This window comes from Felis catus, chromosome B3 (genome assembly GCF_018350175.1).
Source record: "Felis catus isolate Fca126 chromosome B3, F.catus_Fca126_mat1.0, whole genome shotgun sequence".
NCBI lineage: Eukaryota > Metazoa > Chordata > Mammalia > Carnivora > Felidae > Felis > Felis catus.
Window position 1 is genome coordinate 120,826,708 of NC_058373.1, and position 26,997 is coordinate 120,853,704.

General features: G+C 53.3%; 2 protein-coding genes across 10 annotated transcripts in view; both read left to right on the forward strand.

The window, feature by feature from the left end:
* Positions 1–2,893, forward strand: part of IFT43 (intraflagellar transport 43) — an 84,228-nt gene extending 81,335 nt beyond the window's left edge. For 2 of the 9 annotated variants that reach the window (XM_003987852.6, XM_019833336.3), the window contains exons 8-9: positions 282–344; positions 512–827. In XM_003987852.6, coding sequence (XP_003987901.1) covers positions 282–344; positions 512–631 — 183 coding nt within the window. In that variant the 3' untranslated portion in view covers positions 632–827. Of the gene's footprint in view, positions 1–281; positions 410–511; positions 828–851; positions 1,055–2,822 lie in introns of those variants that run through there. The other 7 variants (XR_006599820.1, XR_006599822.1, XR_006599821.1 and 4 more) reach the window with 7 other exon arrangements.
* Positions 2,869–26,997, forward strand: part of GPATCH2L (G-patch domain containing 2 like) — a 156,394-nt gene continuing 132,265 nt past the window's right edge. Inside the window, exon 1 of the mRNA XM_045060287.1 lies at positions 2,869–2,892. The gene's annotated coding sequence lies outside the window, so the exon portion shown is untranslated. The remainder of the gene's footprint in view (positions 2,893–26,997) is intronic.

The following is a 26,997-nucleotide window of genomic DNA, read 5'->3' on the forward strand; positions in this document are numbered from 1 at the left end:
TGGTGTTGACCTTCCTGCAAAGAATGTCCAACCTGTAGGATGCTGTGGCATTCCCTCATTCCTCAGTGGCTACGAGGTCCACTCACAGTTTTCCTCTTTTTAAGGCATTTCTGCAGGTCTCGGTTTGGGAAGTTCCACCACACACAACCTGACCCCCCTCACTTTGCAAGACATGGGTGTCCGGAGCACCCCCCCCCACCCCACCCCCCACCCCCCCCGCCCCGGGGAAACACAAGCCGGTTTGTTTGTTTGCTCGTTTGTTTGCATCCTTGCATCCACAGGATGGAGAGATTGACCTGAAGCTCCTCACCAAAGTCCTGGCGCCAGAGCACGAAGTCCGAGAGGTCAGTAGCAGCAGAAGCTCCTTCCTGTGGGCTGCGTCATCCCTACGACCAGCCGGCTCCCCAGCGTGAGCTCTGCCTCCCCGAGGCCGAAGGGTGGGGGAGGTCGGCTGTGACCGCGGGGAAAGGCCTTCTGCCTTCATCTTACCCAGCGCTGCCTCTCCGGGCAGGATGACGTCAGCTGGGACTGGGACCGTCTGTACACCGAGGTGTCCTCAGAGCTCCTCACCGAATGGGACCTGCTGCAGGCGGAGAAGGAGGACCCCGTGGGACAGCCCACGCACACCTGAGCCCTCGGCGGTCAGCAGACTGCTGTCCCCGCACAGAGTAATTTCTGCTTCGGACTTGAAAAAACGCGATAAGCCTACAGCTGAGGAAGCTTGCCGGTAGCTTAGCATTTTTGTATGGAATATTTTGTAATAAAAATGCTTATTTTCAGTAGACCATGTTGGATCATTCAAGTGTAATAAATTGCTTTATGCTGTGGCCATCTCTTCCTTTTCTTTCCAGCAGCCTCTTGGAAAGATTCGTCAAGAGTGGAGGAGGGCAGCTTTTAAACAGTCTGACGGGTTTGCTCCCCGCTGTTGAAGAGCATGAGGGAAAGCTAGACTCAGGGGGAGAGGAATGGCGCCCCTTCTAGAAAGTGTTCGGTTCACAGAGGCCACAGCATTTCCCGGGAGCACCTGTCTACTTGGAAGCACCTGGAAGCAGGGGTATGGGAGGCTGCAAGCCGCTACCTGCCGGGGTCCGGGGAGGGCCTGGCAGGACGCCTTTCTTACTGCGGACGTTCAGTTACGTTAGTGAAATTTTACTGTCTCCTTCATGCTGTCGGGCAGCTTGCTGAGGAGACGGCAAAAGGTGGGCGGGCACGCTAAGGCGAACCATTCCTCACAGCGGGACTTGGGAGCTATTCTCACAGCACCCCCCTTTCTCCTTTCTTCTTGCAGCCCATGCCCAGGGCTCCCCAGGCACGCCCTTCCTTTCCGCCACGGGCTCCCAGAGCCTCGATGCTAGCTCTCATTAGAAGCGGCCGGCTTGCCCGCTCCGAGCATCCCACAGAATGCTCTCTCTCGGGGAGCCTGGGCCCCCCTCTGACCTTTCAGATACTAGCCGCTCGTCTCCACTGCCCCCCGAAGCATCGTCGCTGCCTGTTTGCAAACCATGCCGACATCTGGAGCAGAGCCCAGCCCTCTTTCTAAACAGAGACATCTTTTGTTTTTGTTTTTCTCTCTTTCTCCCCCAAGACCTCTCATCTGAGGACAGGGACGTCTCCCTGCCCGCCCCCCCTAGATGCCACCTTGGATCAGGCCCATGCAGGCTGGCAGCCGCTGACTAAGCCCCCTTCTCGGCCACGGCCACGGGGAGCTCGAGTGCTGCTCTCATCCAGCCTGGAAAGCCCTTCATTAAAATTCAGTAAAACAAAGAGGCTCAACACTTCAAAAACCCACTGGGGGGTTATTTTTGTATGACTACTAGTGCCCTTCCCCAGTGAGCCATGAGGGCTCCAGAGCCAGCAAAGAGACTGTGTGGCTGTTAATTATAAACTCAGGGATTTAGTGGCTTTGGGGCCCCTCTTCCTCCTCTTCCAGAGTCACACATTTAGCCCGGCCAGCCCCTCTTTGGAATAATTCCCATGGTCCCTGAGAACTTTGTGTCCAAGCTTGTTTTTCTTGAGCACCATTCTGAAACCCAAAGGAGAAAGGTCTTTCTAGTACCTTAATTACTAGCAAATTCAGCCGCCTCGGGACTCTGATAACCTTGGAGGTCTGTGGCCAGCCTGAGCAAGTGGCTAGGGGTCGACATCCTTCCTCCCTTTATTTTACGACTGCAGTGGCAGCAAGGTCTAACGCGTCATGAGCCCTCACCACGTGCCAGGCACGGGGTTCAGCACGTACGAATCATCCAGCTTAGTTCTGACAACACCCAGTGAAGCACAGAATGTTTGTTATCCCATTTTACAGATAAGGAAACTGAGGCTCAGAGAGGTAAAGAGATTGATTGCCCAAGATAATCCAGCTACTTAGTGGCGGCGCTGGAACTCAAAACCAAGTTCTCTGACACCTCTGTACTTTTAACACTTGTGTTAAAAGGAATCTTCTGCCGCCTCCAGCTTGGGAACGTCCTCGAATTTCCAGCAGGCCCAATTCGCAGCGTGCTGACCAAGCCCCGCCCCCCACGCCAGGCATCCCTTCTTTCGGTGGAGTGAGCACAGGGCAGAGGGCTTCTGTCCGGCCTGGGGGGGCGAAGCCTCTCAACACGGCTGAGCTGCAGAGTCCCGGCCCCAGGAAGGTACAGATGACCTGGGTGGGGAACAGCTCTAAGTCATATGAGCTGAGCCCGGCTGAGAGTCACGTTCAGGCCACATGTGGCCAAGTCTCCTGTCACCTGTCGGCTTCGTCCTTTACACAGCATTTCAGGGGTCCTGGGGAACGACCTAGTTCTTACCCGACTTCTGAGATATCTTCCTTATGTTCCAACCAGCAGTGTCGCCCAGCCCAGCCTCCCTAGAAGAGGGCTCGAGAGGTGTGACAGAACGGACAAGCGTCTACAGGTACCCACGGTGTGGTTTTCTGCAGGCGCGTCGGGGAGGCGCGGAACGGGTCCTAGGGACGCTGCCTCCTTCGTGGAGCACCTCGGCGGGCTCCCGTCACCCCCCGAGCAGCTGAGAAGCACCAGCTGGTCTCTGACAAAATCTCCCGTGGCATCTTTGGCATTGGGTGGTAGCTGCAGAGATGCTATTCGTGGGCTGGGCCCTGGTGGGGGAGTTGGTTCCTTCGTGAGATCTGGATTGCTGTTTAGCCAGGCTCTGTCGTAGGTGCTGCAGCCAGAGAACTAGGTAAGCCACACTCCCTTCCCTCTGCTTGGGGGGGGGAGGGGGGAGGATGGACGAATAAATCAAACACATGGCCTGTCAGATGGTGATAGATGCAGAAAATTAAAGCTGGGATCAGGAGTTACGATTTTTTTTTTTAATTTTTTAATGTTTACTTTTGAGAAAGAGAGAGGGAGACAGAGTGCGAGCAGAGGAGGGAGAGAGAGAGGGAGACACAGAATCTGAAGCAGGCTCCAGGCTCTGAGCTCTCAGCACAGAGCCTGATGTGGGGCTCGAACTCACGAGCCGTGAGATCATGACCGGCGCTGAAGTCGGGTCGGATGCTCAACCGACTGAGCCACCCAGGTGCCCCAGGAGTTATACATTTTAAATGGAGTAGTTAGGGGAAGCCTCACTGAGAAGGTGACATTTGCACAAAGACCTGAAGAAGGCGAAGGGATGACAAGACTGGTAAGTGGATGACAAGACTGCACAGTGTTCTGAGCAGAGAGGACAGTACGTGCAGACCAGACGCTGGCAGGTCAGCGTGCATGGGGTGGGGGGGGGCAAGGGGAGAGCAGATGTTCTGTCTGGCTGCACCCGGAGCCTGGGCGTATCGCAGAGAGGGCATCAGGGGGCGTGGGGTCCACTCCCTCCAGTGCCACGAGCATTTCCAGGTCTCCTCGGCCTCGCCGGGCAGCCTTTGGGAAACTCAAGCTGCTGTGTGGCCTGTTGGTGCCTCTGCCTGGAAAAAGCAGGACAGTTCTTGCTACGTTGAGAGAGAGGGAAACCATGAGCTCTGTCTGCCACGGAATGAGGCCGAGGAGGCCTGGGAATGCTCGTGTCACTGGAGGGAGTGGACCCCACGGCACGGACCCCTGCGTGGAACACGCCCTGGAAACTTGCAGCGCCGATGAAAAGTCCAAGCAAGAAATCCACGTGGGCAGGCCTGTCGCTGAACCTGAGGTCATCTCTGTCCCTGATCGTTGGCTCGCATTTGCTGAGCCCCAACGCACTCCAGACAGGCTTTAGGAACCAGGTGCTGCAGACAGAAACTGATGCTGGTGCCTGCTCGGTGTTGCCTGACCGAAATGTGTGGCTTCCGTAAATCAGGGCCTTTCTTGCTTAGTGGTGAGGGCGGCTCCTCGCAGCGTTGGCCCTGCAGACCTGAATGAAAGGTAGTGTTTGCTACAGTGAGCTGAGGAAGGTGAGCATCCTGGCTCGGCCTGTCCAAGCAGTGCTGTGCTTCTCTCCTAGGGCCAAAGAGCCACTGGGGGTGTGAATAGCTGGGGAGGGGCGGGGGCGGGGTGGGGGAAGGGATAGGGCACAGGAGCAAAGGACACAGATTCCAGAATCAGCCTGGGTTCCAGTCTCAGCTCTCCCACTGGTGGCTGTGGGTCCTTGAGTGAGGTGCTTTCCTATTCTGATCCTGTTTTCTCATCTGTAAAATGGGCGTGATGCTAGCACTATCCTCCTAGGATTGTGGTTGCCCAGTTAAAGCTGACTACTCTTTGAGTTTAGAACTGGACGGGCTCAAAGAGTGAACATAGGTAGGGGCGCTTGGGAGCATAGTTGACCATCTGACTCTTGATCTCGGTTCAGGTCATGATCTCACGGTTCATGGGTTCGAGCCCCACATCAGGGTCTGAGCTAATGGCGTGGAGCCTGCTTGGGATTCCATCTCTCCTTCTCTCTGCCCCTCCCTGGCTTGTGCTGTCTCTCTCTCTCTCTCTCTCTCTCTCTCTCTCTCCCCCAAAATAGACAAATTTAAAAAAAAAAAAAAAAGAAAAGAGAAAAATGAACGTAGGTTAAGTCGCATTGGATGTTTTATTGCAACGACAGTGCATTTTGCTAGGGGATATCACCTTCATTTCCTCTCCTGCTACCCGAATGGTTTGCCACCAGGGTCTTTTGTTTTTGTAGCAACTTTATTAAGGTACAATATGCACGCCTTAAAAGTCACCCACTGAAAGCACACAACCCATTGATTTTAGTAAATTTACAAAGCGGTGCCGCCATCACCATCGTCCTGACGTTCATCACCCTACAACGTTCCCTCCTGTCTGTTTACGGTACATCCCTGCTCCCGCTCCCAGCCCTAAGGCAACCACTCGTCTGCTTTCTGACCCTGTCAATTTGTCGTTTCTGGAAATTGCATTTAAATGGATATGATGCGGGGCTGCTTTCACTTCACAGGTTTTCACGGTCCATCCACGTCATAGCACGTGTCAGTGGTTTGTTCTTTTGATTGTTGAATGGGGTGTCCCATTGTAGGGGTTCACGCCACACTGTGCTTATCCATTCAGCAGTTGATGGGCTTTTGTCCTGTTTCCAGTTTGGGGTTATGATCAATGATGCCCCTGTGGACATCCAAGTACGTGTCTTTGTGTGGACCCCTGGTTTCTTTTCTCTTAGGTAGATTCCTAGGAGCAAAATTACTGGGTCTATGCTGTGTTTAACTTTTTTTTTTTTCTGTTTCTTTACATACTTTATGTAAAATCTCAAAAAATGTGAAAGGGCAAACAAAATAGTTTCAGAATTATTTACGTTTAACTTTTTAAGAAACTGCCAAACTGGATTTCAGGGCATCAGTTTTATTTTGTTTGTTTGTTTTTCAGTGCTTTAGGGTATCAGGATTAATAAAGTACTCAATTTTTTTCTTGTAATTTTTCCTTAAGGTTTTAAAAAAAATTTTTTTTAGTGTTTTTTTTATTTTTGAGTGAGAGAGACAGAGTGTGAGCAAGGGAGGGGTAGAGAGAGAGGGAGATACAGAATTCAAAGCAGGCTCCAGGCTCTGAACTGTCAGCACAGAGCCTGACATGGGGCTCAAATTCACAAACCATGGGTTCATGACCTGAGCCAAAGTGGGACACTTAGCCGGCTGAGTCACCCAGGTGCCCCTTAAGTTTTTCAAAGGTGGTAGTTCAGTTTATAGGAGGTGAAATCTGCTCCTTCCTTCCTTCCATCCATCCTTCCTTCCTCCCTTCCTTCCTTCCTTCCTTCCTTCCTTCCTTCCTTCCTTCCTTCCTGTCATTGAACTTATCTCGGTTTTGAGAGTGAAGAGCTCATCTGTCTGTTTCCCCCACCAGCCTATAAGCTTCTTCAGGATAAGAAGGGGTGTTGTTTGAGTTTCTATAGAGCCCCTTGCGCATTCCAAGAGTTCCACGTCAAATATGACGTGGTCCCGGCCCCAAGGGGCTCACAAACTAGTAGAGAAATAGATAGGTCTCATCTGTGTTTTCAAAGCACTGGCTCTGAAAACCACAGAGGCTCTCCAGAAGAGTGGAAGAACCCCAAGCCATCCATTGCAAAGCGCAGATGAAAATGGGGACAAAGGGAGCTTCGTATGTCCACCGAGAAGTACAGAGGTGGGGTTGGTTTGCTTAGAGCGGGGTCCGCAAACCGCAGCCCACGGGCCAAATCCAGCTGCCGCTGTTCCTGTAAAAGTTTTCCTGGAGCACAGCCATGCTCTTTCGTTTACATATTGTCCATGGCTGCCTCTGTGCCACGATCGCAGAACTTAGTTGCGACAGAGACCATGTGGCCCACAGAGCCTGAAATATTTACTGTCTGGCTCTTTACAGAAAAAGCCTGCCAACCCCTCCTTAGAGGACAGAATGAACACGACAAATAACAACACCCACATGCTCCCAAAGTTCAGCTGCGTGGTGCTATGCAGAAAATCAATTGTAGTCACAGTGATTTGAGTTAGACGTAAGGGAAGACTGGTCGGGTGGCAAGATTCTGGCTCCTGAAAGAGAGAGACGAACCTCCCTTCAGAAAAGGGGAAGACAGCACTCATCAGTTCCAGCACATAAGCTATCTGGAGACAAAAAGCTGGAAAGAGCGACTCTGGGCTTCTTCTCGGTCCCCTGATGCTCTTTGAGATGCGGGCAAGGAGGGGCTTCTCCAGGAGTCGAATACCTTTGGCAGTGGGCTCAGAGTACTGAAGAGAAAGCCTGGTGGAGGGGACTCAGGAGCAAGCGAGGGCGGAAAAGTCGGACTTTTCTTCTGGCGAGGTAGAAATCAGAAAGCAGGGGTGGTGGAACCAGACGGAGGAAGCGGCCGTCCCTCTTGCGGCTGTGACGCAGTGAATTAATTCCCGGCATATGTTCCCGGCATCTGTCGTGGTGGCCTGGACCGGAGGGGTCAGCGAGAGAGGGGACCATGCCAGGGCTGAGCATTAGCCCAGAATTCCCAGGCTGCTGGGGCTCTTGGCTCCCGCAGAACGGTGGCTGGCCAGCACGCCCAGGAACATCTGCTACAGCTGCAGCAGGCAGCACTGCCCTGGGGAGGAGGGGGTCCCCTCCGCAAGAAAGCACCTGGCTGTGAAGGGGCTGAGAAAAGACCAGTGAGAGTCCTGCAAAACCGTCTCTTCCAGATCTCGGCTGCGGTGGATTCCACCTGCCAGCCGGCTGGAGGTCTGATGTAAGGGAGCACCCCTGGTGAAGCAGGGCCAGGGGGAGCCACAGCCCTGGGTGGACACAAGGCAGAGATCTCGGGACGCCCTCCTAAGTACCAGTCGCGGAATCCCCCTGGATGCTGTTGGGGCTGCTGCCTGCAGAGTGTCCCTCGGGAGTCCGTGATCACCCGAGAGGAAGCAGGGCAGAGGACACGGGGGCTAAGAATGCAGACGATGCCGCGTTCGCATTTCTGCTCTCCCATGCTGTACCTGCACATTCCCACACCTCTGTGCGATGGTTTCCTCGTCTGTAGAGTGAGGTAGAAAGGGACTACAGCCTCATCAGCTCTGGGCTGAGCAAACGACCTGCTACACGTCAGGTGTCTGGCAAGAAGTGAGCACTCAATGAAGGTTAGTTCTGATCACACCTAGGGACAGTCAGTGGTGACTTGTTGTCCCTGACAGGAAGTCACTGAGAGGACCTACGTGGGCATCTCCCCCAAAGCCATGAACTGGAGGCCTCTCGGCTGACCTTGAGCCGTAGGACATTTGATTTGGCCTACACACTTCTTAAATTGTTTAGTTAATTATCAGCATTAAAAATGGAAAGGTTTCGGGCGCCTGGGTGGCTCAGCCCGTTAAGCGTCTGACTTCGGCTCAGGTCGTGATCTCACGGTTTGTGCGTTCGAGCCCGCTTCGGGCTCTGTGCTGACAGCTCGGAGCCTGGAGCCTGCTTCGGATTCTGTGCCTCCCTCTCCCTCTGCCCCAACCCACTCGGATTCTGTCTCTGTCTCTCTCAAAAATAAATAAACATTAAAAAAAAAAAAAAAAGGAAGGAAGGAAGGAAGAAAGAAGGAAGGTTGGTTTCACATTATACCCAGATTTCCGGCTTCCCTGAGGAAATTAGGGGATCTGGAGCCACGGCTCCTATGGTGGTGATTGGCTTGAGCAAAGAGACGACAGCTCCTCTAGGTTGGGACCGTGCAGCATGGCCCCCCACTGACATTTCGAACCGGCCGCTACAGGCATTGACTGTGAGACCCCTGCCCGACCCTCCCCCTCACCAATGAGAATTCTGTTCCTCAAGAGCCCTTGCACAAGGTCATGTTCTAAGACTGGAACCTGAGTCCTGACTTGCAGGCCGTGTCCTTTGTCGGTAACCAGGACCCTCTGGCTGACGTGTGACCTAAAATCACGTACGTTCCGGAGAAGACCCAGTTTGCCTGTCGTGAGCTTATTCCCCTCTGAGCAGGAATCCTGACCCTGTGTCCAGCATGGCTCTGACTCGAGTTTGAGCAGAGTCCTGGGATATTTCCTGGGCCAGAACCTGGTTAGCCATTTGCCCTCTCCTGAACCGGTTCAACTCTGCCCTGGAGCTAATGGCGTCTGCTCCGGAAGAGGGTCCAGCTCGGCAGTCAAGAAAGGGAGAAGGTGTGTGGCTTCTTTCTATAGCAGCCACCAGCGCCTCAAGCACCCCGCTGAGGCGTTAGGAGGACGTGGGCAGCTGAGGGCGCAGATCGCGTGTCTGGCTTTCGGGCTTTTGGGCAGGAGGGCGCCCACATCAGTCAGCCAGGAGGGTCTCCGTGCGGTGCTCGGGAGGAGGGACAGCCCCGAGGGCGCACTGTTCAGCTCACCCTTCAAGAGAGGACGTGGCGGACAGCCTCCAGCGATGCAGCCTTCAGGGTCTGCCCCAGTGTCCAGGCAGCACCCAGGCAGTTACTAAAGCCCGTGGCGGCAAAGCCATTCCTGGCCGGCAGAACACTCCTCTCGGGCCATCCTTCCTCCAGAACTCTCCCTGGGGCTGGCTAGGACTTTCTCAGAGCTGCACCATGGTCTGTGACTCTCACTACCCGGCCCTCCTTCCTTCCGCCTCTCATCCCACTGGTGACACACCTTCACCACCCCCTGTAGGTTTTCTTATTCCTCCTGCTCCTCCTTCCCCACCCTGTATCTCTCACAGGCATTAATGACCTGGCGCCTGCTTCCTTGAGGATCCAAACAGTGGGCCTGGGGTGGTCCCGCTAGACGGGGTGGGCAGACTCCTGGGCAGGGCGGAGAGGTGGCAGCTCCTAAGGAGTATGGCTTCTCCTCCAAAGCCACATGCCTCATGGGCCCCAGCGGGTCAGCTGGAGTGTGGGATCCCGCAGAGGGATAGAAGGTTGGCCAGAGGTAGAGTCCTCTGTCACTCGTGTAAGTGCCAACTTGGAAACTAATCCACCTGGGTCAGCCTGGCAGGCACTTGGCCAAAAGAATTCGGTTTCCTTGCAGCAGGGAAAGGAAACAGCTCCCCCCGCCCCTTTTTGTTTTGCTGAGGGCGGGCAGGAAGGGCCTCTGTTGGTGGCTTTAGAGGCAGAGAACAGGGATGTCATGGCACACCGGGCCTTCTAGGAGACGAGGCTGTGCCGCCTAGGGAACTACATGTCGCCCGTCGGGATCTGGCGGCATCCCCGCTGAAGGTGGGAAAAGAGATGGAGTTTGGGGCAACTGTACCCCAGACCTTGGCAGCGCGGGGCCGGGTGGCCAAGCCCCCTCTGCCGTACGGCGGTACGGGTGATGTGTTCTCTGCTGGCAGAGGGAAGGCTGCTGCGGGCTTGCGAAGGGCCAGGCTGTCACTCTGGAAGCCGAGTGGGTGGCGCAGGGCCGGCCAAGGTGTTCTTGCAGTTTCAAGGACAAAGACAATGAAGCAAAGACCTGACGGAAAAGATGCCTCACAAGGCATAGATGACAGTGATAATACTTAGTAGGGAAGGCTAAGTAAAGAGAAAAAAAATAGCTTAGCTCTTTGAATAGGGAACAGACTAAAACAAACTCAAAACCAAAACCTGGGTGGGGCAGGGCGGGTGGGGTTTGGTGGCAGAGGACAGGAGGGAACTTCTGGGGCTGCTGGAAATGTTCCATAGCTTGACTGTGGTGGTGGTTACATGTCTGTTTATGTTTGTAAAACTCATCAACTATCCACTCTGAAAAGGGTGATTTTTATTGTATGTAAATTATACCTCAGTAAGCGTGACTTTAAAAAAGATTCTCCCGGGGCGCCTGGGTGGCGCAGTTGGTTAAGCGTCCGACTTCAGCCAGGTCACGATCTCACGGTCTGTGAGTTCGAGCCCCGCGTCAGGCTCTGGGCTGATGGCTCGGAGCCTAGAGCCTGTTTCCGATTCTGCGTCTCCCTCTCTCTCTGCCCCTCCCCTGTTCATGCTCTGTCTCTCTCTGTCCCAAAAAAAAAATAAATAGAAACGTTGGAAAAAAAAATTAAAAAAAAAAAAAAAAAGATTCTCACTGGGGCGCCTGGGTGGCGCAGTCGGTTAAGCGTCCGACTTCAGCCAGGTCACGATCTCGCGGTCCGTGAGTTCGAGCCCCGCGTCGGGCTCTGGGCTGATGGCTCGGATCCTGGAGCCTGTTTCCGATTCTGTGTCTCCCTCTCTCTCTGCCCCTCCCCCGTTCATACTCTGTCTCTCTCTGTCCCAAAAATAAATAAAACGTTGAAAACAAAAATTAAAAAAAAAAAAAAAAAGATTCTCCCTGTCACTCCACACCATCTTAGGAACACGAGTTGGCAGAGTTTCTGTTTGTCCCACAGCATCTGACGGGTTTTTGCAGCGACCCCCTGGGCTGTGGTCATCCCTGAGAACCAGGCCAGGAAGGAGAGACCACCTTAGCCCCTGAGCCCCCCGACCAGGGGACTGTTCAGAGTCCAGAGCGAGCTTTTACGTCCTATCTGCACTTTGATTTTCCATGAAAGGAAAACCCAGTAAATTTGACTACTGGGAACAGCAGATGGTCCAATGTGAAGGAAAACACAGGCATCCGGGAATCAGTTTTGACAGTCTAACAGAAGAGTGGGTTTGCTGAGCCCAGACTAAGGAAGGACGCAGAGAATCTTGAAAACCCAAGATGGTTTAAAGGAGATCTGACCCCAGGGAGAGCAGGCCGTGCCCTCTTCTGCATTCAGTAGTTCTTTTGACCTGGGAGATGAGCAGGGATAGAAAAACTTTGGTGCCAGGTCTTTAAAAAAAAAAGTGTTTTTTCCTTTAAAAGTTTACCAACACGATTTTAGAATATTATCTTCTACAATGAAGATAATATGTTCACAAAATTAAAAACTATATAGCTAAATATAGCGAATATTCCCTTTCACTCTGCCCTGCCCCGTCCGTTCTGCAGACCTCCCCCCAGGTGACGAAGGGGTATTCTGCCAAACGTCTCGGTGCGTTTATCTCCACGTGGATGTACAGAGACCTAGACCTTGGTTTTATTTATGTAACTGGGACCATTCTGCAAGTATGGCCTACGTTTTGCTTTTTCTACTTAAGAATACCTATTGCAGAACTTCCCTCTCTCTTCCTCATTCCTTTTGTTTTGTTGGTTTTTTTTTTTTTTTAATTTTATTTAAATCCAAGCTAGTTAACGTCCAGTGTAGTAACGGTTTCAGGAGTAGAATTTAGTGATTCATCACTTACAGACAACACCCAGTGCTCATCCCAACAAGTGCCCTCCTCAATGCCCGTCGCCCATCCAGCCCATCCCCCCCCACCCTACACCCCTCCAGCAACCCTCAATTTGTTCTCTGTCTTTAAGAGTCTCTTATGGTTTGCCTCCCTCTCTGTTTTTATCTTATTTTTTCTTCCCTTCTCCTATGCCCATCTGTTTTGTTCCTTAAATTCCACATGTGAGTGAAACCATATGATATTTATCTTTCTCTGACTGACTTATTTTGCTTAGCATAATACACACTTTTGAGAGAGACCGAGAGAGCCCGCAGGGGAGGGGCAAAGGGAAAAGGAGAGACAGAATCCCAAGCAGGCTTCACGCCGTCAGCTCAGAGCCTGACACAGGGCTCGATCTCCAGAACCGTGAGATCATGACCTGAGCCCAAATCGAGAGTCGGATGCCTCACCGACTGAGCCACCCGGGCGCCCCTCATTTGTTTTTAAAACACTGGTGAGTGCTCTGTGGCCAGACATGGTATCAGGCGCCTGTCACCGTGACAGTTCGTACCTGGTTTCAATAAGAGCTAAGTCCCTGCATTGTCCATGTCACCCGTGTGCCCTTGTTCCTGTCACCCTGCCTCCAGTAATAGTAATATCTAACGGTTAGGATGCCCTTACCAGATGCTTTCCGTACATCATCTCCCTCAATCTTCTCAACTCCCAGGAGGTGGGTACTAAGTCCTGCCCACTTCAGTAGTAAGAGAAACTGAGGCTTGAACCCAGGCCTTTCTCATTCTGTGCTCATGAGGCACCCAAGGAGGGGAGTAGTGTCCATTCCTATGTTGTGCATCATCAGCGTTCTGTCGCTGCCTCCTCCCGACCGGGGGCACAGCAAGGTTCTGTCCCCCAACGGGGGGCTCTCTCAGTAACCCTTGATAAATGTGCCACAGCGGTGCCAGGAGACTGCCCACTGGCCGCCCGATGGGAGCACCCGCTATAGGGAGCTCTGCCTTGGAGACAAGGACCTCGGGTTGTCTTTCTGGCCTCCATTAAGTGGGCTGTTTAAGGTGTTTTCCTGGAGGTCTAGAAGCGAAGTGAGAACATCTGCAAGGCAGGATTTCTCAGAGGCGGTCACCTGGCATGGAGCACCTCCATCAGAAGCATCTACAAAGCTTATCAGATATGTAGCTTCCTGAGCCCCCAACCCATCGGATTAGAGTCTGGGCAGGGAAGACCTGAGAATATGCATTTAAAAAAAATTTTTTTTCAACGTTTTTTATTTTTATTTTTGGGACAGAGAGAGACAGAGCATGAACGGGGGAGGGGCAGAGAGAGAGGGAGACACAGAATCGGAAACAGGCTCCAGGCTCTGAGCCATCAGCCCAGAGCCTGACGCGGGGCTCGAACTCCCGGACCGCGAGATCGTGACCTGGCTGAAGTCGGACGCTTAACCGACTGCGCCACCCAGGCGCCCCGAGAATATGCATTTTAAACAAGCCCTTCCCCAAACCCTGACTCTGTTCAAGAACCTTGCACACTGCTGGCTCACGGGCTATAGCTTGTACTCACCGCTCTGACCGAAACACTTCTGTTGCCCTTTTTGTGTTAGTATAGTGATCGATCTCGAAAAATCCAGGGTGCCATAGGAAAACCACACGGACCTCTGCTTTTTGGGAAAGACCCGGCAGTGCCGAGGCCACTGACAGTTGAAGCGCTAACTAGAGAAGTACGGCAGGGCGTGGGCCGCCCTGTCCACCCCAGTCCCTGCCTCCTCCCTCCGGCTTCCGTGGACGTTTTGCTTGTGACCACTGGCCAAAGGAGAGGGCAACGCTCGTGTGTGTCAGCGCCAGGTGGCCAGGGCTTAACAAGTAAGGCCAATTCTCGTGTGCGCTTCCTCCCTGCACGCAGGCCCGCCTCTGCCCTGCTTTGTAGAGCTTGTGCGGACAGCGTCCGTTCACTCCCCTAACCCCTATCCCTCCATCCGTTGGCAGCTGCTGCCAGATGCGTTTTGGGAACGATCCAAACATGAGACATGCCCCCTCTTTCCGGGTTGGCATGAGATCCGTGTTTCTCAAAGCACGGTGCACAGACCACCTGCGGCAGATCCCCCAGGGAGGCTCACAAAACACAGATGCCTGGCTTCCACCTGCATCTGGGCAGTCAGGATCCCTAGACTTGGGGAAGCAGAATTGCCAGGTGTGGGCCCAGGAATCTGCGTTTTAAACGCAGTGCCACAGGGGGTTTTGATGTACTTTAGGGCATTGAGACCTGTACGCATCTGGAGGAAAGAGGGTGCACGTAAGTTTAATTGGGCCTCGGGTCAGATCAGCCTCCTGGGTCTTTGGCCTCCTGGTGAGAAGCAAGTCCCTTCCCCAGCCCTGAGCCTCCACGGCACACTCAGCTCCCGGGGCCTTACCCCACCCCCAGGGCAGCAGGCACCCAGGCCGCCTTCTATCAGATTCAATCTCCTGTCACTTTCAGGACCAGTTCATTATTCCTTTATTATTCCCATTCTCCTGCTTATCATTATTAATAATCACTCTCACTGGCCAGGGTGCTGACAGCTCCCCCTTGTCCATTCTTTCTGTCTGTTTTAATCCTGCCTGCTTATCTGGCATTAACCTGATCTTTTCCCCCCGTTTAATTAAGCAGTCCTGGTCAGCCCACTACTGGCCACGTGGAGATGGGAATGATGGGTTCTCCTGATAGGGCGGAGGAGTGACAGGCTCTGTGGCCTGGACCTTCTATTTCCCAGAGGGGCCCGAGGGCAGGGGTGTGAGTCCCAGGAAGGGCCACATTGGGTCTGAGGGCTGGGAAGGCAGGGACGGTCGATGACTAGTATGTAGCCCTGAGAAACCATGCTTCACAAACCTTGGGGAGTCTGGCCCTCGCTGGGAGGGCCTGTTGGAATGCAGATTACTGGGCCCCACCACAGGGATTCTGATTCAGTAGGTGACCACGAATCTGAATTGCTAATGAGCTCCAGGGGTCACTCTCTCTCATGAGCAGCCCTGCGTCAGTGGGCCAGCGTCAGATTCGCACTGGACGCTGGCCGGGCCCGAGTGTTCCTTGGTGGGAATGGACTGAGGAGGAAGAGACTTGGGCAGGGGGTAACTATTACAGATGTGAGGTGTGAGCGACTGAGCCTAGGGGGTGCTGGGACTGCAAGGGGGTTCCGGTAGAGGCAGTGGAAGAGAAAAAGTAAAGGCACTTTGGTTTTGAGCAACCGGCAGTGTGCTTGGCAGAAATAGGTACAGAGGCAGCATGTGGGGGTAGGGCAGGGATGTGCTGAGGTCAGGACGAGCTGTATAACTTTCAGGGACTACAGAAAAATGAAAATTCTGGGACCCTTCTTCAAAAACTAGTGAGAATTTCAAGGCAGGACAGCAGAGCATTAGACTAAGCCCGGGGCCTTTCCAAAGTGCAGGGCTCTGTCCAGTTGCACAGGCCACGTGACAGGAAGTCAGCCCTGGCTGAGATCCCATGTGATTCTTTTGCCCTTGATAGCCAGACAGAACAGGCCATCACCTTGGTGGCCAGTCGGTTGCTCTGCGGGCCCTTCGGTGATTGGCGTGTCCGCCTCTAGATGCCATGGAGACAGAAGGGGAAGTCATGGGGCCCAAGACTCACAATTCAGAGTCCTATAGTAAGAGCCCCAGTAAGAAAACACGGGTAAGATCCTAAAAGAAGATGCTGGTAAGTGAAGAGTACCATGGTACTCTTTTATGGGAAGTCATCCACCTTCCGGAGAATCTGACATTTTCTGTGCGCGGACCTTTCGTGTTTTAAGTTACCACTTATTATGTGTGTATTCTGTTCCACACAAAGAGAGAGAGAATCTTGAGCAGTCTCCATGCTCAGTGTGGAGCCCAACGTGGGGCTTGATCTCATGAACCGTGAGATCATGACCTGAGCCGGAATCAAGAGGTGGATGCCTAACTGACTGAGCTACCCGGGCGCCCCCACACAAAGCGCTTTAATATCTTTATTTCGTCCTGGCAACAACCCTGTGTATGAACTATGTGTTATTATCCCCCTTTAACAGATGAGGAGACTGAGGCGGGGAGACGCACAGAAAGCTGCCTCATGAGGGAGCGAGCCAGCCCATTAGGCTTGTACGTGTGTGTCTGGAGTGGGAGATCCTCAGTGCACATGACCAGGGAGTTGGGGGGCTGATGTGGATGGGGGCGCGGGAGGTGTTACAGGGAAATGCAGATACCCAAGCCAGCCAAAGATGGAAGGATTTAGAGCAATTAAAATGTTTTGCCTGGGAGCTGTTTGGAGCCTTTTTTTGTTTTTTGAAGTGAGAGTTTCCTGACTTCAAGGTGTTAACAGGCTTTCTAAATGGTTTTGTTTTTTAATTGCAGCAAATGACTGTGGAGCCATTAGATTTTGCCTCTCTGCGTTGTTTCTGAGCCCGTGAGGTCCTCCTCCTTCTATTTATTCTATTTAATTCAGTCAGGTAGCTCCAGGGCAATGGAGATCAATACTCCTCTTTGATAGAAAAGAGTCAGGTTTGAAACCCAGAGATAAAACTGACACATTTTGTATAAATTTAATTAAAAATGCACCTTTAGTGGCTTGTTGCAGGCACAAAGCCGAGTGTCTATCTCTCTATCTCCCTGTCTTTCCCCCTCTCTTCCTCTCTCTCCCTCTGCCTCTCTCTCTCTGTCTCCTTTCTTGTTCCTAACTAGGAGATCTCTACATCTGCCTCGCCACAGTCTTGGTTCATGATTTTGGACTTGAAACTTCCGTGCTGAGGGACGCCGAGGGAAGGGTCTGAAATTCTAAGCAGATGAGCCCGGCCTCCTTTTGTCCAGAGCCGGCTGGGGACAGGGCTTCTGAGGGGAGAGGACTGGGGAGCAGAAGCCTCCGAATCGGTTTGCTTTCCTGTTTCAAACCCTTTCTCTTCGAGCGCCGCCGTCTGTAGGCTCAGAGGCTCCTCTGGCCGGACGTTTTTGACCCGCCTGCAGGTGCACCTGCTCACACTTCCTGGGGCCCTAGTGGGGTCCCGGATGGAGGTGCGGGGTGTGGGGTGGGGGGAGGCACAGAGCCTGGAGCCCCTCTCTAGTGACCCCAGGGCTGCTGCACACATTCGTCTTGTGTTTTACAGCCCCCCCTTCACCTCCTTCCCCGCCGGCTCTCCCCCTTTCACTCGCCTCAATCCCATTTGGCTTTCCTCATTTTTCACTTGAGTGCGTTTCCTATCCCCGACTCTGCTCTGGCCTCACTCTGCTCAACACCAATAAAACACACTCAACACAGGTAGAACAAGGTGCCCGGGCCCGGCGTGACAAATGACTCACCAGCCCTCGCTAAGCGCGGCTGTAAATTGCCCCTCCCGTCGCGAGCCGGGGCCTGTTCTCCCGCGGCCCCTCAGTGGGCACCACAAGGTTGCAACGGCAAGGCCTCAGACCCGGAGTCTGGTCAGCCCCGAGGCCTTCCTTGGGATCCTGGGCAGACGGCAGGGTGGCAGAGGAGGGACCGCTGAAACGTCTACACCTGCAGCTTTGGCTGGAGCAGCTCAGGCTTCTGAATTTACTGGCCGTGAACTCCAGCAGCTGGCATTTACTACGCCCTTGCCATGTGCCAGGCACCGTGCTTGGGTTTACGTTACATTTTCTTTGACCCTCACAGCAGTTCAGTGAGGTGCAGTTCGAATGGCTGCCCCCGTTTTCACAGATGAAGACCCCGAAGGAGGCCCTGCAAGGTCACAGAACTTGTCCAAGGTCATCTGGCTAGTAAACATCAAGGCAGCATTAGGGCAGACCTCCCAGACCCTAAAATCTGGGCTTTTCATCACCACATCCTGTGTGTGTGGCAGCCCGCGAGGCACTTTGGGAAGCAAGCTCTGGTCTGCATTCTCCAGTGTTCATGATTTCATGCTATGGGGGCCCGGGCTTACTGGAGAAAGATCACAGAGGAGATGACAACTGATTTCCTTCCCTACCTGATGAGACTCCTCCCTCCGGGGCTCCTACAACCTGTGTACACGGGGGACGTTTGTGGCTCCTTCCCAGGAAGAGCGATCAGAAGCTGGGAAGCCCATTATGTCCATCCTAGGACAGCGAGGGCGCCACCACCATGGAGAAGCAGAGGGGGACGTGGTACCATGGGGCGAGGGCAAGGAGGGCTTCTCTAGCACCTTCTGGGGCTCGTGCGTCAGGGCGTGTAGAACCCAGGGCTTGTGCACCTGTGACCTGTGGGTATGAGTCAGGCAACGTGGTGGGCAGCATGTTCTAGCCAGCCTTCTCTGGAGCCTCGGGGGGCCTTTAATCGCTGCAAATGAATGTTCAGACTGGAGAGGCAGACGTCCCAAGTTTGAGCCACTGGACCTTCCTCTCTCTGCCTGCCTCCTCTCTGGCAATTACAAACACCAGCCGCTTTGTGTCTAAAATGGCTGAGATAATTGAAACGGAATTTGGAATCAGGGCCCTGCAGGCAGCACTTGTTGAAAGAAGAAATAAAGATCGTTTGGGTCACGTCTTTTGTAATTTGCGTTTAATAATCGTACCAGGAGGTGTGCACAGAGGGAAAGGCGGCATGTGAGCCAGCTCCCAGCCTGCCAGCCACCCTCCCTGGGTCTGCTGGGGAGGGGTGGGCAGTGGCAGGAAGGTGCTGGGGAGAGGCACGCGAGTTGGAAAAAGTTGGCTCCGTGGGGCGGTGGCAGGAGGCAGGGCGCAGCTTGGGACGGGCCTGAGTGGGCGAAATGGCACGTTGGGTGTCCTCGCCTCTGTCCTGGGCACATCCTCCACACACGGCCGTGCCCCTGCCCCCGTGTGTGGGGAGAGTGACGGAGTGGAGTGAGACAGCAGGAGCCCCCAAGACCCATGCAATGATTCCATGCAGGCTGCAGTGGGGCTCTTACTGGATCAAATGCTCGGGACGCTGCCACTATTCAGTATTGCCAGCCACACATGGAGCTGGGGCAGAAGGTGGCCCCAGTCGGAGGGCAGATACAACATCCTGACTATGGGTCTGTGGGTTTTCAAAGGCGTCCTCCAGGAGCCCTGCAACCCACGCTTCCCTGGAATCACAGCTGCTCATGTTTGGGTCCTCAAAGAGCATACCTTTCTACGCTGATACAACCCCCTCTCCCACCAACGACACGTACTACTCATACATAGAGTCACCCGCTCCCCACAACTTCGAAAAACAGTCCCCCCCTTCCCCTGTGATGCTGCCCTTTCCTGTCTGCAAGAACCTGTATACTCAGGATCTCAAGGGCTCCCCGTCCCCGGTGTCCACCATCGTCGTGGAGTGGGGAGGCTGAGAGGAACTCAGGCTTGAGGGGGAGAGACAGTGGTAGGAGCTGAACTGTGTCCCCCCCCCCCCCACCAAATTCTTATGTTGGAGTCCTAACCCCAGTATCTCGGAATGAGACTGTGTTTGGAAATAGGCCTTTGGAGGTGATTAAGGTAAAATGAGGTCGAATGTGGGGACCCTAATCCAGTAGGACTGGGAGCCTTAGAAGAAGAGGAAGGGACACCAGGGATGCTTGTGCACCGAGGAGAGACCACACGAGGGCACGCTGTCTCAGTGTGCATCCATCTACAAGCCAAGGAGAGAGGCCTCGGGAGAAACTAACCCTGCCCATACCTTCATCTTAGACTTCCGGCCTCCACAACTGTGAGAAAGCACCTTTTCCATTGTTTAGGCCACCCACTCTCGGGTATTTGGATACGACAGCCCTAGTAAACTAACACAGATGGTCAGCTGCAGGGGGGCACTGGCTTGTGATGCTCCTTGTGCTGCGTCCTCTCCACCCCCCCTTGCCCAGACATGCATAATGTATGCTTCGAAGTACCAGAGAGAGGAGCTCCAGCCGCTTCCCTTTCCCGGTGGCCGGAATCTAGATGACACACGGCTCAAGGAAGGGAGTTTGCACGCCTGTCTTTGCCCTTGATTCTTTCTTGGAGGCTCTGTGCTGTCCGCTACCCGGTCCTGGGCTTGCGATGCTTACAAGTCTGTGATGCCCAACTTCAGTGTCTTCCCTCCGTTGTTAAGACCCTTCCCCTTTTGCCATTGGTCGTGTTGGTGACACAAGGGGACTCTCAATCTTGCAGAAGCCAGAGGCCTGGTGTGCCCTAGAGATCTGTCTTCTGGAACCACCCAGGCAATCACAGTCATGAACAAACTGCTGTAGAAAAGGAGGGATGAATGGAGAGCTTTTCAAATTCGGAGTGTCTGGTGGGAGCACTGTGATTCCTCCCCCTACCCAAGACCCCTGGTACCCCCTCTCAGGGCAAGGCCAGAGGGTCCCAGGACACTGGTGGAGCACATTGAGATCCTGAGCTCTCTGTGGTTCATGGCTTGGGCCGTCAGAGGGTCAGGCTCTGGGCAACAGAGGTGAACCAAGGCCAGGGGACACAGGAAGGAGGCAGGAGCAAAGGATGGAAAGGGACCAACAGCGTCCTGGGCTTTTCACCATAGAATGGCTTTGTGGGGTGAGAATGCCGGATCGGCCAACGTTCCTGAGGACCACTCCTGCTTCTAAGAGCTGGTTATATGCTCTTGACCCATCTCACCCCTGCTTGCTGGCGGTAGATGGCAGAATCTCCCTTGTGCCAAGGAGGGAATGGGGTTCAGAGAGGTTATGTACCTGCTCATGATTGCACAGCTAAAAAGGGCAGAGGACTCCATAATTCAAACCCTGAACTTCCAGCCTCCCAATCCAGCCTGTTCCTTCCAGAGCAGGGGTTGGCAAACTACAGCCCGTAGGCCAAGTCTAGCCTACGACCCATCTTCACTGAGCTCAGAGCTAAGAAATGGTTTTATATTTTTAAATGGTCGGGGGGGGGGGAAACAAATCCAAAGACAAATAGTGTTTCGTGGCGAGCGAAAGCTATATGCAATTCAGATTTCAGCGTCTATAAATACAGTTTTACTGGAACACAGCCACACGCGTCTGTTCACGTGTTGTCCGTGGCTGCTTTCCTGCCACACCGGCAGAGTTTAGTAGTCATGACAGAGACGGTATGGTCCTCAAAGCCCCAAATATTTACTTCCTAGGCCTTTTTACAGAAGACTTCTGCTTTAGAGCCACGTGACGTGGAAGGTGGGAGAGATCTCAGAAACCATCTAGTTGAAAAACCTTGATGTCCTCTTACTCTATCCTTCCATTTTCCAAATAACCGGAGCAAGACCCATTGCATCTGAAGAGCCACAGTACCAGGCTGCCCTTGGACCCCCCGATCCCCCTGCTGTCAGGAAGCCGGGGGCTGGTAGCAGGACTCTCGGCCCCACATTGTTTGCTCCTTTGTGGCCGAGGTGTTTACGGGGCTCCTTTGGCACCTTGCAGGCTCAGGACCTTGCAGCCTGCAGGAAGCATCAAACCCCGGAGCCCAGAGGCGACCATCGCCTGACCGACAGGGTAGGGCACAGGTGATGAAACTTGGGGTGCACGTTGGGGCAGCAGCATGCTGGTTGACGCAGGCCCAAGTCCTGGCTCTGTGACTGGTGACGTCGGGCGAGTCACTTCAACCTTCTGTGCCTTAGATTCCTCATTTGGAAAACGGCGGAAGTAATAGAATTTACCCTGTGGGTAAATGGCCCGTAGTGCGTATTGTGTGTGATGGTGAGGAGCCCTGGCCGAGTTATTCTAGCCCTAGTAGGCAGAAGCAGAGACTTCTGCCGGGCCTCCCCCTGCAGGGGCTTCCCTCCCCAGGGCCTTCACAGGACCATCAACCGCAAAAAGAAGCAGGCCACGGGTCCGTAGGTTGAGATTTTCTGCCCGTTTCCCTGGGAGTCTGTGTCTGGGGACTGGGCGGGGAGGACCAGAGGATCAAGGCCACAGGCCGAGTGTGCTGTGTGTCAGGGGGTCGGGGGGCAATTGAAAAACCTGGGTAAGAATCCGGCGAAGGTGGGTGAATTGACAATATGCCTGAATCCCTTAAATATAACACGGAGACGAAACAGCAGCTTGCGAAAGAAGACGAACGATGTGGTGGCCGTTTGTACAGAAAATTAAAACATACAAAACAATGGTACCTTTGGTTTAGGGATACATTCCTACATGGTGAAAGTCTAAAGAAATTTGCAGGGATGACAAACACTGAACTCAGGGTAGCGGATCCCCAGGAGGGAGAATAGTGCTCACGGAGAGGGGCGGGCGCCCAAGGGCCTTCACTTGAATTTGGTGGGGGGGGGGGGGGGGGGACACCAAAGTGTGATTTCTTAAGCTGGAAGGTGAATGTGTGAGAGTCCCTCGTATTATTCTTGCTAACCTTTTGAAGGCCTTAAGTATTCTGTGATATATACTTTTTGATGTCGGCAAGGCTAGCTTTGCAAAACCCAGTAGAATCTTCAGGCCCCACATTTTTACCGTGGAGTCCCGAAGACGGGTTGGTAGGGATCAGTGCGTCCTGGGGGACGATGTGCTCTTGTGGTGTGCGGGCAGACGCCTGACACCCTGCGCCCTTCGTCCATGCCCGCTGGTCCCCTCGCCCACACCCACACACCCCCGGCCCCTCTCCTGCCCTCTTTGTCCATGCCTAGCAGCCCTTCCCCATCTGCTGGCTGCGTCGCTCCTGGCTCAGCCGTGTGTCCTCTCTAGGCTGTGGAGCGGCAGAGGCTCCGGCCCCCCTCCCCGGTGAGGCAGAGGGACTTCGGAACATGTGTTTCTGGGAGGCAGACACCAGCTGGTTGGGGAGACATTTGCATATTCAACTGAGCCCCCCAGAGCCAAGCCAGGACTGCGAGGCGGAGGCTGTGGCAGGACAGAGGGAGAGGGAAGGCTCTGGTCAGCTAGGGGTCAGGTGGAACAGATTTCAGAGTGCAGAGACAGATGGTTAAAGCAGAGAAAGAAGGAGGGGAGCAAATCCCCACTCCGACATGAGGGAAGCCATTCGAGAGCCCTGAAATAATCTTCTGTCTTCACAGGGCTATGTGGTTTTCAAAGCGTTTTTGTATCTTTCATCGGATGCCTCATCATAGTCCCGCAAAGTAGGCATTAACATCATCCCCATTTTATAGATGACGAAACTGAGGCTCAGGAAAGTTAAACCCCCTTGTCCACAATCACAGGACTAGTGTGCGGGGCGGGGGAGGGGGGCACTCTGGACTCCTAGTTTAGTGCTCATTTCCCTACACCTCAGAGCCAACCAGATTTGCCCGTCTGACATCTTTCTCCCACCCCACTCCAGGGGGGTTTCTGAGCCCTCCATTCCACTGAGACTGCTTCTCTCTAGGTCACCAGTGACCCCCCCCCCACCAGCCCCCTTCATGCCAAACCATGGTCACTTCTCTGTGCGCATCTTACTTGGCCTTCTTCCTCAGACAGCCTCCTCCTTGGTTGCCATGACAATGTAGGGTCTGGTTTCCCTCCACCTTCTTGGCTGCTCCGCTCTGCCTCTTAATGTGGGAGCTCTTAGGGCTTAGCCCCGAGCCCTCTTCTCTCTCTCTATGAGCCTCCTCGTCTAGTCCTGGCACTTCAAATGTCATCTGTGCTCAAGGGCCCCAAGTCTGTGTCCACAGTGTTGCCCTTGCCTTGGGCTGCTTTGCACAGCACAGACTCCGGAGTCAGACCGGCCAGATTTGGATCTCAGCTTTGCCATTTATTAGTTAGATGATTTGGGGCAGCCTTTCTCTGTCTCTTTCTTGCCATCTGTGAAATGGGGATGCTAAAGCCCTTCCTCTAGGTGGCTGTGAGAATTGAATGAAACATAAAGGCTTAGAACATTGCCTGGCACGTGAGCCTCAATAAATGGAAGATACTGTTACTTGGTAACTGTTCTTCCTCATGTCAGGCACCTTTTCACCCCAGGGCCTTTGCACTAGCCCATCCCTCTATCCAGAATGTTCATCTCTGGATGTTCCTAAGGCTGACTTTTAAAAATTCGGATCCCCTGATCCACCAGGAGAATCCCTCTAGTCAGTCACTGCCACGTCACCCCATTTAAATTTCCTGCAGAACACATGTTTTCTTTATTGTTTTTCTATTGTTTGACTCCCTCAGTGGAACACAGTTGTCACAAGAATGGGGATTTTTGTCTGTTCTGTTCACTGTATCCCCCAGCTCCCAGAAAGGACACATCAAGGGTGTTAGATACAAATTCATTGCATGCATAAAGTGAACGGTGGCTTCAGCTTCCGGCCTGGGAAGGGCCTGGCGTGCACCTCATACATGGACATTCTTGTGATGGGCAGCTGGGGAGGAAGGTGCTTCCAACTGAGAAATCACTGAGAAGGCGTTTACTTGTGTGTCCAAGCCCCAGAAATGTTGGAGGTATCATAAATTCTGGGGCGCCTGGGTGGCTTAGTCAGTTAAGGGTCCAAATCTTGATTTCGGCTCAGGTCACCATCTCATGGCTTGTGAGTTCGAGCCCTGTGTTAGTTAGGCTCTGCTCTGACAATGCAGAGCCAGCTTGGGATTCTCTCTCCCTCTCTCTCTGCCCCTCCCCCCCATTTGCTCTCTTTTGCTCTCTTTCAAATAAATAAACATTAAAACAACAACAATAATAATGAATTGTCCCCCACCCCTTCCCAAAATGTGATCACAGCAACCACACTCCCCCTGTCTTGACCCAGCCTGTCTCTCCGCCGGGGCTCGACAGATGATTCTAGCATGTGGAAGTCAGACAGAAGGGCAGGAGTACAGAAGGCAGTGCCCGGGTCACCTCCAGGGTTCAGATGCACCCCTCAGGCTACCACACCCCAGGAATGGGGATGGAGGGGTCATCCACGAGCTCCTTCATCCGGGGCCCCATTGCACTTCACCTCAGCTTTTAGTCTTATCTTTTCTCTTGCCTGCCTCTCTTGACTTCAGGGCGAAGAACAATAAAAGAACACTAGGAGGCCTGCCTTTGGGTCAGTGCAGCTGGCCCTTTAAGATGCAGGGCGAGTCTCCTCACCTACGAGCCAGTACCGTGCTTGGGTTTTTTTGTGTTCAGTCAGGAGCCAGCTCCCTTTGTGGACAAGGCATTCCAGACCTTTGCAGAAAGCACGAGTTGCAAATCCCTGATCCCAGTGACTGAGTCACTGGAGCACACAGGCTGGTGAGATGTGGGCACTGGCTTTTGATCCGGAAGCTCTGGTCATGGGCAACAAAAGGGTCTGGTCTTCCTGCCCCCGCCCGCCACGGGAGGGAAATGGCTTCAGGCAACAGTAATACAGGAGGAAAGTATACCAAGACTGGGAGCCCCAGAGATCCAGGTGGGTGGCAGTGAGGAAAGGCAGGCTGGGTCAGGGAACAGATACCAGTCCTTGGAACCACGTACGCCGAAGCACGCAGAGGCAGGACAGCAAGATTCTCCTGGGGATGAACCAATGTGTGCATAAAATGGTCACTGATGCGCTGCAGCCCCATTCACTCCATCATCACAAGGTGGCTGTGGTGGCTCCAGTTCTGGGTCCTCAAATCCACTGGGAAGAGACTCTTTTCAGATTCCAGAAACAGACTCCTGGGGTACCACTGCCTCTCACTGGGCCATGTGCCTCTTCAAGAGCCCATTGTTTGGGTCCAGGATGGGAAGCTGGGGTTGGCTGGGAGCTAGATTACCTGTGGCCGGCTGGTATTGGGGCCTTCGGTGCACAGGGCCTAAGAGTAAGGGAGGGCTGGTTCCCCAGAAGGGAATTGGGGCACAGATACCAAAGTAAGAAGGAATTGAAATTCCCTTTAAAAACAAATGGTCCACTAATCAAAGATTGGCTTCTTTTCCACTCCGAAAATATGGTCATCTCACATAAGGGCAGCTCAAGAATTTATTACCCAAAGGGAGGTAAGCCAGAAACTCTGACACCCCCAAATTCTCCATAAGTATGTCCTGAATTGAACGTATGCTCTCGTGTCCAGTTGGTGAATGGCTGGGAGACTGGGTGGGGAAGACAAAGCAACAGTGTTCTGTCTCTTTTGCTTTTCATTAAGCAACTATATATTAACTAGTTAAGAGTAGGCTTTTTTTTCGTTGAAAGCTCGGGAGGGCTGAATCACAGAAACAAGAAACCATACTCTTTCAGCTCTTTGTAAAGTGATCGATTCCAACGTTCCCCCCAATTTTGTAGGAACATGCAGCACAAGTTGTACAATTGTCTTATGTTTATGGGCTTTCCCCCAACCAAGTTTTTTTTTTTTTTTTTTTTTTTATCATAATGAGTCCATTTCACGTATAGTTTCCGAAGTGTTTGACGAGTGACTTGGATCAGAGACAAGTTGACGCATCAGGACGAGGGAGTATCTAGACAAGGTCCTGTGTGAGGAATGTTCTTAGGAACTGGGGCTATTTGTCCTGCAGAAGAGTTTTTAATAGGTGTTTTCAATAGCCTTTCATAAGAAAGGCTCCATGGATTTTTATCATGGGTGACTTTCAGAAGAAAGTTTGAATCAGTGGTTCCAAGTTGAGTGGAGGCAGGTGACAGCTTAGTATAAAGAGGGGTTTTCTGTGAATGTGGATGCCCCCGGTTGGAGTGGAGGGTGCTGATGGCGGTGGCAGTGGGTCTCCATCACCGGAGGCGTCCCCCCTGAAGCTGGATGCTGTAGAGAACACTCCAACATCACAGGTAGGTGTGCAGGACATTGGAGGGGTGTTTAACTGTCACGTTTTTTAGTTGTGCAGATGGAAATGGACACAAGGGCCAAATCTAGGGGAGCATAGAAATCCTTCTACCCACTCCCTCCGATCCTGAGCTGGGGATTCTGTAAGCTGCTGTGCAAGAACACAGGGGGGAGGCCTGGTGGGGCAGGGAAGGCGCATGTGTGGGCAACTCCTGCACACGCGGACCTTACACACGACCCTACACACACGTGTACCCTGCACACGCACAGCCCCTGCTCACACACAGATCCTGCACACGTGTGGACCCTGCACACTCACAGCCCCTGCTCACACACAGACCCTGCACACGCGTGGACCCTGCACACGCACAGCCCCTGCTCACACACAGATCCTGCGCACACAGACCCTGCACACATGGGCTCCCTGCTTACTCACACGGAGCTGGCCCTACCTCCTGTACCATGCAGTCACAAACAAGACCCCTGAAGACTGACCATACCCTAGGAGCTCACCGGTCTCCTAA